Source organism: Ceratotherium simum, chromosome 18 (genome assembly GCF_057802395.1).
Source record: "Ceratotherium simum simum isolate JZ-2026a chromosome 18, ASM5780239v1, whole genome shotgun sequence".
NCBI lineage: Eukaryota > Metazoa > Chordata > Mammalia > Perissodactyla > Rhinocerotidae > Ceratotherium > Ceratotherium simum.
Window position 1 is genome coordinate 27,649,172 of NC_141917.1, and position 13,029 is coordinate 27,662,200.

The 13,029-nt window shown below is 41.5% G+C and overlaps 1 protein-coding gene across 3 annotated transcripts in view; it reads right to left on the reverse strand.

Moving 5' to 3' along the window:
• Nucleotides 1–1,119: 1,119 nt before the first annotated feature.
• ADAMTS12 (ADAM metallopeptidase with thrombospondin type 1 motif 12) overlaps nucleotides 1,120–13,029 on the reverse strand; it is a 296,380-nt gene continuing 284,470 nt past the window's right edge. For 2 of the 3 annotated variants that reach the window (XM_087443173.1, XM_014781569.2), the window contains 2 exons: nucleotides 9,968–10,127; nucleotides 1,120–2,085 (listed from right to left, as the gene is read on the reverse strand). In XM_087443173.1, the coding sequence (XP_087299299.1) occupies nucleotides 1,907–2,085; nucleotides 9,968–10,127 (339 nt within the window). In that variant the 3' untranslated portion in view covers nucleotides 1,120–1,906. Of the gene's footprint in view, nucleotides 2,086–6,488; nucleotides 7,200–9,967; nucleotides 10,128–13,029 lie in introns of those variants that run through there. The other variant, XM_087443172.1, reaches the window with a different exon arrangement.

The following is a 13,029-nucleotide window of genomic DNA, read 5'->3' on the forward strand; positions in this document are numbered from 1 at the left end:
ACTCATGTCACTAACAATTTAAGCATCTTCTCTCTAAAACTGTTATTTCCAGCGATTGTCATCGGCCAGAAATGCTTATATTTAAAGACAGGGAATACAAGGATATAATTAGTATCTAGACATAAATTCCCTGGCTTTAGGTAAACATTTCTACTCTCCTCCTGTTTCTGGTCTGTCTTGAATTTCATCCCAACCCATTGTTTTATTTTCCACAGGAATTTATCAGAATAATACACATTAATGGCTGAAAAAAATGAAAAGCACATAATATAAAAATTTTAAGCTTCTGGTATCCAAGCAATAGAACTGGCATTGACCAGCAACACCATTACACATTTAACAGAAGATGTATATGGACTTGCCCACTTGTACATCTATCTGTATATTTATATTAGTTCTGCCACCATCTAGATATTAGCACCATTTTTCAATAGCACCATTCTGCTGAACGGATAGATAATCAAAGGGAGATATGGGACATTGTGCTCCATGTTAAATATTAACTGTACCTGTGCATGAATCTGAAAATATGCTGCCCATTACATGAAGGCCACATCCCTGCCTTCCCCTCTGTCAAGAGCTGGTTCTGAGAGCTTCCTCCCCTTGAGGCTCCACCCATCCATCCACCCTCACTATCTGGTTCAGTTCACGTAAAGGACTGAACTCAAATTCAAGTTCAGTCATTGAATTTGAGACCACAGCCTACTTCTTTCTCCTGATGGGTGGTGGGAACATCCAGAATAAGCATTCTAACTTTCATTTCACTTTTTTTGGACTCCCCAGACTCGTCTGTTCCCCCCAAGGAAACAGACCCTCAAAAGTAACTATTGGGTGTACTGGGAGTGGCTATCTTTACCTCACTTTTGAGAAGTTTTTTCTCAAGACTAGAAGTTTGTACTAAATTTTTGTACTTAATACAATTTACCTGGGTCTTTGAAATATCTTAATCTAGAGCTCCATTTTCCAACCTGGGGGTAGGTGGGGGCGGGTTGCAGTCACGGACCTGGCTATAACAGTTGGGGAATATGCTGGAGGGGAAAAGTCAGACAGGAAGACTCTCTTGTTCTTCTGCAAAGGAATAGGTATTTGCCAGGAGAGTGGGAAGAATAAAGGCCCACATTCCTTTTCTTATACTAGCAAAAATTGATTTGTGTTTATTTGGTTTTTAAGAGTTTTCATAGAAATTATTCTTAAGTCAGAAATATCTTCCATATAACTAACCTAAATCCCTTAGGTTTACTACATGCTACAGTTTTTGCCTGTTTCCTCTTATTCTAGTGTCTCCAGGTAGGCATGGAGTCTAAGCAGCCCAGATATGGAATCTATAGGGATTAGGGATCGACTGAGGGGATATAGCCAGCACTTTCTCTTCCTGCCCCAGTTGAACACTACTGGGTGGAGAAAGCGGTCCTCTGCCTGGATGAATTAAAGGAATGTTCCTAAAAGCTCTCCTATGACTTTTTAAACAGCAGCTGCTCTGGGAGAAAAACAAGGGATGATTTCACCAAGGTAAATTAGCAAGGTTATTTGTTCCCTGATAAGTGTGGCTCTCTTTCCTGATACTGTTGAGGTAGTCTGGGAAAAAAATCTGATCTCTTTGTTTTTTATTTTTAAGGGTGAAAAAAAGACATCATTTCACAGGCTTGCCTTCACCTCGCCCAGGAGCTGATCCCAGGAGATGCCTGATTCTCCTGGATAGCTAACCTGCCTATCAGGGAGCAGCAAGTATTACAGTCCTATGCCTCCTGTGAGGGACATTTTGTGGCTAAAGGAACACAGTGAATTTTGTTTTGTTATGAGCTAAAGTTTAACCTGAAAAACTTCAATGAAGAGGTCCCTGGAGCTAGAACATGTCACGGTCAGCAGGCTGCTGCAGTCTATGGTGGAGGGTGGCTTCCTTCTGGACTTAGAACGCTTTGGGGTTTTTGAACAGCTGTGGCTTTCTTGGTCTTCGGGTGCGAATGACGTGTGTCTGGGAACATGAGAAGCAGCACTGAGCCCTCACAGTGGGCACAGAACATTTCTTCATGGTCTTTAGTGTTTGGCAGAAACTAGTTGATAACTTGTTCTTGGTGCAAAGTAAATCTGTGAGAGGAGAAAAATATAAGAAAAAATCCAAAGATTATCCTTTGTAAGTGACCGAGCACAACTTTTATTAATGGAAGACATTACACGTCTAACAAAAAAGGCTCCGTAACAATTCATAATAATAGTTGACATCCACTGAACATTGATTACATGTCAGACACTGTGCCAAGTGTTTGTGTTAAAGTGAATTATCAGTCACAATTCTTCACTCCTGTGTAGCAGTGTTACATACATTCCCACCCTTGCCATGGCTGCCTGGTGGTGGTGAATACTTACCCCCTCCTTGACTTTGGATTCAGCCCTATGACTTGCTTTGGACAATGGGATGTTAATAGACATGATCCCTGCAGGGCCTTGGAATGTGCAGGAGGATGAGCCTGCCCTGATGAGCTTCTGCTGTCACCATAAGAAGAACCTGGCTTGTGCAGCCACTGGACCAAGGAGGATGAAAGACACACGGAGCAGACCTAGACCCGACCTACAGCTTGCAGCCAAGGCCAACCAAGGCCAACCAAGGCCAAGCTAGATCAGCTGAACCTTAGCTGACCGGTAGATGCTGAGCAAGAAATACATGATTGTAGTTTTAAAGCCTTGAATTTAGAGGTGTTTTGCTATGCAGTATTGTCGTGCAATAGTTGAATGCAATGTTTTACAAGCATCGCTTCATTTAATCTTCACAATAGTACTATCAGGTAAATATTATTTCTTTCCATTTTACAACCGTTCTTTCCATTTTACAAATGAGGACTGTAAAGCCCATAGAAGTTAAGAACTTGCGCAATATTATGTAGCTGATAAGTGGCACAACCAGATCCAAACACAGGCAGTTTTGACTCTAGACCTCAGGCTTTTATCAATCATACCACTAAGAGGACCAAGCAATGACCCAGTCAGGCAACTCACCAATGCTTCCTGAGCACAGCTCAACAGAGCAAAAGATACAGATATGTAAAATGTGGTCACTGCCCTCCAGAAAGGTTCCACGTAGATGAAGTCATAAGACATACACAAAGAACTCCCACAATAAGTATACAATTAGTTACCTGGGTTTGAATCCTTGTTCTATTCTAACTAGCCCTGGGCAAATAAGTCCTCCAATTTTCTTCGTCCTGCTTTCCTGGTACATGAAGCAGAGAGTTAGACTAGACTTCTCAGGGACTGTCAACACACACATCCTATGGGTGGTACTCAGACTGCACTGGCCCACATATTCCTGGTCTGGAAAGAATTCAGTAAGACCCAAATAGCAGATTTTTCTTCTATAAAGTGAAATTGTTTCAAACTTTGCTTGAGTGCCTCTCAGAGCTCTGGCTGCCTTTCTTTCTTCTTTACAGAAAATATTTGAATAGTCTTGAAGAAAAGCTTTTTCATAAATAGGCTGCTGTCCTTTGTAAATGGAACTGTCAGTAAAAGTATAAATTGAAGTAATATCCTCTTTACCCAAAACCTGTGACAGTATTTTTGCTTCTCTATGCTTTTTTTTCACCTTCAGATCACAAAGGCAAAAAATGCTTTTTATCTCCCCAGAACTCATCATTCCCTTGACTGTGCCTTGTTTTTTGGGGAAGAAATAAACATCTTGTTACCTGTCAGAATTCCATTTTGTTTGGGGATTTTAAGTGCACTTGGGAATAGGTTACATATCATGTTCCTAGAACCCAAAACCTCTTCATTGCTGATCCTTTTCTTCTACAGGCCTCTTCTTTAAGCCTATTATAAAAAGCAATCTCTCCTAAAATACCACAGGAAACTTCCTTACGTGCTCTGACATTTCAGAAAGAGTCCATGTTTCAGCCAAGTATTACTACTATGAAATAGGAATTTGAGCTCTTCCTCTCCCACATCCCCACCAGAGCAGCAGCATTCTCCATGGGGCCTGGGCCATGTTCATGTGGGCTGCTGTTCAGAGCAAGGCAAGGATTCCTTCCTAGGCTTCTGGCTTTGGAACAGGGCCCCGCCTGGAAGCCTGGGTGTCACAGGACTGCTGCAATTTCTTAGTCAGCCTCTTCTGAAGCTTTGTGGATGGTGGACGGAGAAGGTGCCTCTGGGGTAGCTCTTTGCCCCACATTCTTCCTGCCATGAGTAAGTGAGTGCTCTGGGGCCACTTTAAGAAAGGAAGAAGACAGAGGAAGCGTGAAAGCTCAGTTTGCATCCCATCTCTCCACAAAGCTTCTTTTGGCCACGCTGGCTCACATGGATCCCTTCTGTCTCAATCTCCAAACTTGTGTTATTATTGTAACATTTGCTCAAACATGGCATTACGTTCTATCTTGAACTGTTCTGTAAATGGCGTGTGAGACTTTTCTGCTAAGGGCTAAAGTGTAATCTCTCTCAAGGGTGTCCACCATTATAAAAAGGGCCTCCTGGAGGCCCCCAAAGTCTTTAACCTGGTTGTGGGTTGAATTTTGTTCTCCAAAGTTTAAGTGTCCCCCAAAGTTGAAGTCCTAACCACTGGTATCTGTGAATGTGACCTTATTTGTAAATCTTTCTTTGCAGATGTAATTACGATGTAAATTAAGACGAGGTCATACTGGAATAGGGTGGGCCCTTAATTCAACATGACTTATAAGAAGAGGAGAAGAGACAGACACACGCAGGGAAGAAAAAGCCATATGAAGACACAGACACACAGAGGGAAGATGGCCATGTGATGATGGAGGCAGAGATGGGAGTTATGCAGCTACAAGCCAAGAAGAGCCAAGGATTGCTGGCAACCACCAGAAGCTGAGAGAGCATGGCCCTGTCAAGACCTTGACTTTAGACTTCTAGTCTCCAGAACTGTGAGAGAATAAATTTCTGTTGTTTTAAGCCACCTAGCTTCTGGTAGTTTGTTATGGTAGCCCTAGGAAAGTAATGCACTCCTTCTCCCATGACATTAATAATAACACAGATACAACTTATTAAGCACTTACCACATGCTAGGCAATGGGTGTGACATATACTACCTTTTTTGATCCTTACGGAAATTTACTTGTAGATATAACTGTTCTTCTCCTTTTAAGAACTGAGTTTCAGAGAGGCTTAGTAACTGGCCCAACAGCACATAGCTGGTATGTAGATGGTGACACTGGAATTTGAATGTTGCCTCAGTGCCTCTAAAACTCTGCCACCAAGAGAAGGAATCTCTTATACTGGTCTTGGGGGAGGAGGGGATCACAGGAACAGGTCTTCCCTAACCAGAACATCCTCATTTGCTCAACACAGGACCCCCACTTGTCAGGTTAGGTCAACACCTACATGACTGAAAGAGGCTCAACCAAGCCTGGTGTCTTTGCCTGATCTTGGGAACCATGAGATCATGAGCCCTTCTTTTCAATGGTCCTCAGAGCCCTGGGAACATGCCACGTCCTGGGGTCCTCCTGCTTGAGAGTGGGGGACTTGAAGGAAGAGTGGAAGACAGTGGTGGCCTATATTAGGAGCCTATGTTCCAGGCCTGTATTTAGCAGCTCATTTAGACAATGACTATGAGCCCAACATCGTGGCATGGCTTTACTGCACCAGTTCTCCTTATTACTGTAAAACAATGAAGGCTTGTTGTGTTCATCAGCTAACTGGATCCCAGCCAAAGCACACACAATGCTTATAATTAGGGGCAACTTGGAGAGGAGATGCCAATTTGCCTCTGCCTGTTCAATAGAAACCATACTTGGAAATTTAAAGGGACAGTTTAAGCTTGTTTCTTTGCTGTTGGCTGTGTCTAGGTTGAACGGATAATATTTTGCCCACAAAAGAAAGTTTAAAAACAATTTCAATACTGTTGACAAATACTGTTTCTATAGGACTTTGGGTCCTTAAGGCCAAGAACTGTGTTGTACTCATTTCTATGTCCTCCATTTTTAGCACTTGCCCGCAATATATCTTGTGATCAATAATATTTGCTGAATAAATGAATGAATGAAATCCTATTCATCTGGAAGAATATCCTTCAGTAGAAAGCGTGCTGACGCAAATGTTCATTTGTGTCAACTTTGGGTCTACGTACTGTCCTAAGGAAAGTACTATTATTTTCCGTATTCTTTTTATTTGCCTTCTGTACTTCTCATCCCCAAATTAAAATAACAACAACAACAAGAACAAAACAAGCCAAGAATGGTGTGCATAAGAGTTTTGTTTTTGTCTTTTAATCATTATGAATGTAATGCCTAGAATATAGCTGATACTCAGTAAATATTTCTGGATGAACTTTTTTTTGATGTTTTTATTTTTTTAACCCAGATACTTGAAAAGGGTTTTATAGTCCCTACTATGGAAATGATAGTTCTGATTTAGATTTTAAGTCATTAACAATTTAGATGGCCCCTAAAAGAAGTAAAATGGCTGAGAGAAAAGCAAACCTTACATGAATTCATACCCAACCTTACAAGATGAAATGGGGGTATGTTTATTGTGCTGGCTGGCTGGCTGACAAGAATCTGGGCATTGAATGACTTATTTTCAAAGCATTTTAGAGGGCACAGTGGTCAGGGTAGGTGGTTGGCTCTTTAAACCAAGGAATTTCTTGCAGCTGCTCTTTCATGTTGTTTCTATACGAGTAAGCATGGCTCTGCCTTCAAGAGAAGCTAGTAATTAACTTTCCCTGCCCTGATAATTGTTGGTGAGTGGAATTCATTGTTATTTACATCCATTGCCAGCCAACTATTAGTTACCATCTCTTCAGTGTGAGATTTCAAGACAAAAAAATACGAGGTAAGTGTTTAACCCAGTTTTCATTATTAAAGATTGCATTGTCCAGCAATAAGATAGTTAAAGACAATCTACGTATAATTTAAAAATAACAACCCGTAACACTAGGTATGGTCAACCAAGACAAAGTTGCTGCTTCAATTATGTAAAAATCAACAAAACATAGAAAGATTCTATAGCCTCAACATTTTAAAAACGTGGTACCATAGAAGGTGATGAGATGAGATGAAAGGAAGAGGGTCTCAAATTGGCCCCTTGATCTAGAAGAGGCTGCTTCTCAAACTTTAACGTGCATCCAAATCACCTGGGGATCTTGTTTAAATGCAGATTTTGATTCAGAAGGTCTGGGGTGAGGCCTGAGATCCTCCCAGGTGACGCCAGTGCAGCTACTCCAGGGATCACACTTTGAGTAGCAAAAGTCTGGAAGACTAAAAATTAATAACACTTCTGAAAATGAGCTTTAGGTAGCTTCTTTTGGAGTTTCTTGTAAGGTCAATAATAGCCATCCTCAAATGCAAGTTGGTCAGAAAAGAAAGAAGTTCATGTCGAAAGCATTTTCCCCCTCAATGCATTGCGTTCAGGATTTCCAACCGAGATCTCTCTCCTGGCCTCCACACCGTGTAGAAAATCCATCACCAGACACTCCTATCTAAATGATCCATAGGCTCCTCAATAAACATGTCCCAAACAGAACTCATTACCTTTTTGCATTCCCAAACCCCCGCTGGGGCTTCCTCTCTCAGTGAATGGCAGCCTCATCTACTTAGTTGCCCAAGTCAGAAATCTGGGCTTTATTCTCCCTCTTCTTTCCCCAGCCACAAAGTCCTGTCAAGTCTCTTTTTGAGGAGCTCTTGAATCCATTTACTTCTCTCTACCTGCACTTCTACTGCCTTAATTCATGCCATATACATCTCTTGCTTGGGGTAGAGTCACAGTCTCCTAACTGGTCTTCCTTCTCTATCTTCCACATTGCAGCCAGCGTGACTTTCTTATTTTCACTCCCTTGTTTGGAATACTCAAATGGCTCCTTTCTGCCCTAGGGATAAAGTCCAAATTCATCAGCATACTTCCCAAGGCTCTTTATCCTCTAGCTCCAACTTACTTCTCCAGCCCTACTGTTTCCTAACTCCCCTTGAACTTTGTACTTGAGTTACACTTATGTGCCATGACGTTAAATTCTTCCTGGTTATTGCAGAAACTGAAAGCTTTTCCTGGAACTCTCGTCTGACCTCTACTCATCCTTCACTTCCTCTGGAGGCCTTCCCTGCTCTCCTCAGTTTAAGTTCAGTGCCGTTCCCAAGTACTCTCACAACATCCTTACCTCCCTTACTAGTGTCTGTCACTGGTTTGTAGTTCTGTTCCTTGTTTGACATTATGTTCAGCACAAAGTAAGCGCCCTACAAATATTTGTTAAATAAATGCATGATGTATAAATAAACAACCCCTAGGGAAAATCTTCTCAGGATATTAACTCTAATGGCGGTCTCTTTTGAATGCCAGCCCTCAGTACTTGGAAGGAGGTGAGGAGCAGATTCACAGACCACAGGTTTCACTATCTCTCATCTTTAAGAATCTTTTGAAAAAGAACTACCACTGTGTACAAAAAACATGCTGCTTTTTCAAGAGCAAAATGACCCTTAGTTGATGTCTCATAGTCAATTCTTTAATTAGGGACAGACTAAATTCATCCTGACCCTCTAAATCCCAATTTCTGGACTACAAGAGGCATTCTCCACTTTGTAATTGATGTAAGTAAATTATCAAAAAATCCTCTCTCCCTGTCTGAAAACTTTCTCTCTAGGTTTTTAATTTAGAAATCTCAATCCTCATATCAACGAAGCCCAAAATATCAATGAAAGAGACATTAGAGTTCATGGTTGAACCCACTCATTTATGGATAAGAAAACTGCAGTCTATTGAGATGAAGTAACTTGCCCAAGGGAGGTAACTCAGCTGGTTTGTGATGGATTTTTTTTCTTTTTAGGTACACTAAATACATGCTATTTAAAATCTTCACAACAACTCCATAAGGCTTGTGAAGTTATTCCCTTTATACCCGAAAGAAAACTGAGGCTCAGAGAGTTAAATAACTTGCCAAGGTCACATAGATAGCAAATGGCTACTATGGGATGCAAACCAATTGCTGTCTGATTCCAAAGCTGGATTCTTTCCACTTCTGATGAAGGGAGGCACGTGAAGAAAGAGGAGAACACCCCACCATGTAATCACAAACATGCCACTTAACCTCTCCAGGCTGCAGTCTAACAGGCTTCAAATAACTAAGGTGACCATAATATATCATTCATATTTGGGATGCTTTTTGAAAGTGAAAGTTGAATGTAACGGACAACAGTGATGTTCCACCATTCAAATCTCCCTCCTTGGATTTTTGTCCATTTTCATGCATCATCCCCACCCACCCAAGTCCCAGCATCCCTATTCTTTAGCCTCTAGTACCTAGAGACCCTGGCTCTTTCACAGGACTGCCCACAGCCTACTGGAGCTGCTTTGTCTCTCCATGTAGGGGGCCTTAACACCTACAAATTCACTACAAATTCACCCTGGGGTAGCCATTGGCCAATGGCTGAAGAGTGTGGGAGTGTGAAAGTCCAGCTCACCAGCCTCAAGGGCAAACAACTCTGAGACAAAACTTACATCCTGGAGCTCCCCTCTGGGACCAGGCTGAAGCTAGGACTGTGCCTGAGAGGGCAGCCTGGCCGTGCTGCCTCCCTTTTCTGTCTTGCTTCCCCCATTCCTTTAATGGTCTTCCCCAGGAACATTTCCTTAATGAATCCTGTGCACACAAATTTGCACCTCAGAGTCTGTTTCTGTGGAAACTGACCTGAGACAGCAGTGCTAGATGGATAAAGAGGGCCATTCAGTACCTGATTGGGTTCCTGAGGAAGGCTGGAGCATCTCTCAGAAATCTTTGAAAAAATAGAAGAGATTCTCATCTGTGTGGGATGACGTCAGTGTGAATGCACTTTGAGATGGGAAAATCGATGCGATAACCCCTCAAGGAATTAGAGTCAAACCTCACCAAACCAGACAGCTTGCTCCCAGGGGAGCTGGTTGGCCTCTTCAGCATTAAGATTCCCAGCTCAGTAAAGGGGACTAAAACTGTCCACAAATCGAGTCATGCGGGACAACTTATTTATAAAAAGCTCTCTCCCCCTGAGCAAAGACATTCACCCACCATCACTTTTCCTGCAGGCCTGCTGGTTGCATTTTTGGAATTCCGGAGGTCTAGGTTCATGATCACACAGGCATTGGTCTTGGTCTTCAGTTTGATTGTCCTCTGAGGAGACACAGTGGACAGTCCTCTTCTGAAAGCCACCTCCACAGGAAGCGGTGCACTGGAAGAGAGGGTACATGGAGAGTCAGATTTCTTCCCCAGGATGTTCCAGCAGAACACCTCTAACCCCACTGTGGTCAAGTAGAGGCAAGTCTCAACTATCAGAAGTCTTTTTGAAGGAGCCATAGACTAAAAGTCCTAATAATTTGGAGATGTGAATTTAGGAAGTGTCCACATTATAGATTGTGTGGATTGAATTCGGCTTAATTTACTATTGCCTTCTCTGAAGAACGTGGATAGAGGCTGAACTGCAAGCAAAATAGAAAAAAATTTCATCTCTGGGCCTTGGTGCCACAGCAATCTGGTTTCTCTGAACTGGTTTTGATTGGGGCTAGGAATCAGAGGTGAGGAAAGGGGAGACAGCTAAAGGGAAGCTGAGAGTAGGATAAAAAGAGAAGTGGGAGGGGAAAGCCAAGGTGGAATGGAGAGAGAACTTGGAATGGACCTAGCTGGACCATGTGTGGTCTCAAGCCATTCTAACAGATAAGATTCCGCCATAATGTCAGGATGCGGCCACCTGGAAGAAGAAGGGAGATTCTCTGGCCTGGGAAAACAACTTATATAAGATGATTCCTGGGGATGTAAGAAAATGTGCCTGAATTTACCATGTAAACTCACTTAAAAAAATCCTTTTTATTGTGGTAAAATATATAAAGATAAAATTTACTATCTTAACCATTTGTTAGTATACAGTTCAGTGCCTTAAGCACATTCACATTGTTGTACAATCATTACCACTATCTGTCTCTGAAACTTTTTTCATCTTCCCAAACTGAAACTCAGTACCCATTAAACAAGAACTCTTCATCTCTCACCCCACCTCTCCAGCCCCTGGCAACCACCATTCTATTTTCTGTCTATGAATTTGACTATGGTAGGTACCTCATATTAATGGGATCATACAGTGTTTGTCCTTTTGTGAGTTGCTTATTTCAATTAGCATAAGTCTTCAAGTTTCCTCCATGTTATAGCATGTGCCAGAATTTCCTTTTTAAGGTGGAATAATATTCCATTGTACGTATATACCACATTTTGTTTATCCATTCATCCACTGATGGACACTTGGGTTGCTTCTACCTCTTGGCTGTTGCGAACCACACGTACTCTTACGATTTACATTCTATTTCACATTTTTTTACTTTTAGCCTCATCTTTCTTATATAATCAAAATCTCCTAGAAGGCAAAAACCAGTTCCTCTTTCTTCATTCTACTTGGCAATTAGACTAGTGCTAAACATAGCCTGACATTCAACAAATGCTCATGGATCAATTAGCCGAAAAAGACTGCTGCATGGCAAATTCTGGAAAAATCACGAGGACCAAAACATTTCATTTTCCATTTGAAATATTATTGGTCACTCAGCTCACTAGATAAAAAAATACTCACACTGGGACACCACTGATCAACTCAGAATACTGCTGCCAAACCCTGTTTCCTACGAAACTCCCATATGGGATAGGAGGAAAAACATCAAATTTTTCTTAACATCCACTGCTTTATTTTATTCTACACTTCATAAAGCCTAGAGCATGGTCATCACCATGGAACTTCATGTTTGTTTTATAAAGTCAGAGATTTCTGTGATTAAACCTGAAGGTAATTTTATTCAGGGAATTCACCTCAAATTCTCCATGGATATGGACAAGGGAAAAAAGAGTAAGAAATACTACTCAATTGATCCTGAGTAAATAAAAGTGTGCAACAGAGGAAAGAACAAGGGAAATTAATCAAGCCAGAACATGATAAAGAGTACTGGACCAGGATTCAGGAGGATCCTCAGGCTTTTTCACTCACTGCACATGGTCCTGGATCATTCACTTGACCTCTCTCTTTCCTCTTCTGTAAAATAATGTTGTTAGATAAAGAACAAATGACTTCTTTTCCTGCTTTCTGCTTCTAACAGTCTGATAGAACAAGGCTGGGTTGGTCCTGGGTGCTGAAGTCATGCAGGCCCTCTCAGGCAGGGCAAATCAAGACGGAAGAGCTAATTCCAAGCCAAGCACAAAAATAAGCAGAAAGGTCATTGTCCATGCATTTACTAGCCAATTAAAATGACTTGTGATTAAGAAGATGCATGAATTTGTGACGTATTTAATGGAAGATCAAGCAGGAAGCATGTTGCTGATTCGGGTTTTGTTAATAGCGGTAATGCTGTGAATCTGGGGTTTTAGAGAGAAGGCAATACCTCTCTTACTGCCCAGTTCTACTTCTTTGGATCCAGTAAAAATAAGGGATCTTTGTGCAGAACTGAGCGCCCAACATAGGGATGGGGCTAAGCTGGGGCTTAGTTCCCAGCTAAGGCTACTGAGTAACTGAATTACCACTGCCTACATCGAACTCTTGCACTAGCCTCATTCAGTCCTGGATGCTCTGTCCAGTAAAAGTGCAAGGCTCCTCATCGGCTTAAACTAGTCTGTTTGGAAAAGTTGATTCTCAGGGTTCAGCAGATGATCAGCAAAGACTGTGTGAGAAGCTATAAAACAGATACATGCAGACTGGATTCTATTATTACTACCACTCAACCAACAGAGATCAAATGTAGAAACCATTTGATGTTTTATAACTAATGCAAACATCTTCATTGAATAATTTTCTTGCACTTACTATTAACATACGGCAGGCACTGTTCTAAGAGCACAGAAAATATCCTTGAGTTCAATCCTCATAACAACCATGTAAAATAAGATTTGTTTTCTGGTTTTACTGACGTAGAAACAGATCCTCCTCTCCCTGACTTTTTTACTTTTTTTGATAGCTTTTAATGAAGGACATGGAGACTCATGTACTTCAGATTTGGAAAATTTTTCTTGCATTAATTCTTTGATAATTTCCTCACTTCTAGTCTATCTCCATTCTTCCTTCTGAAATATTATTTCAGTGTTGTACCTCCTAACTTGATCCT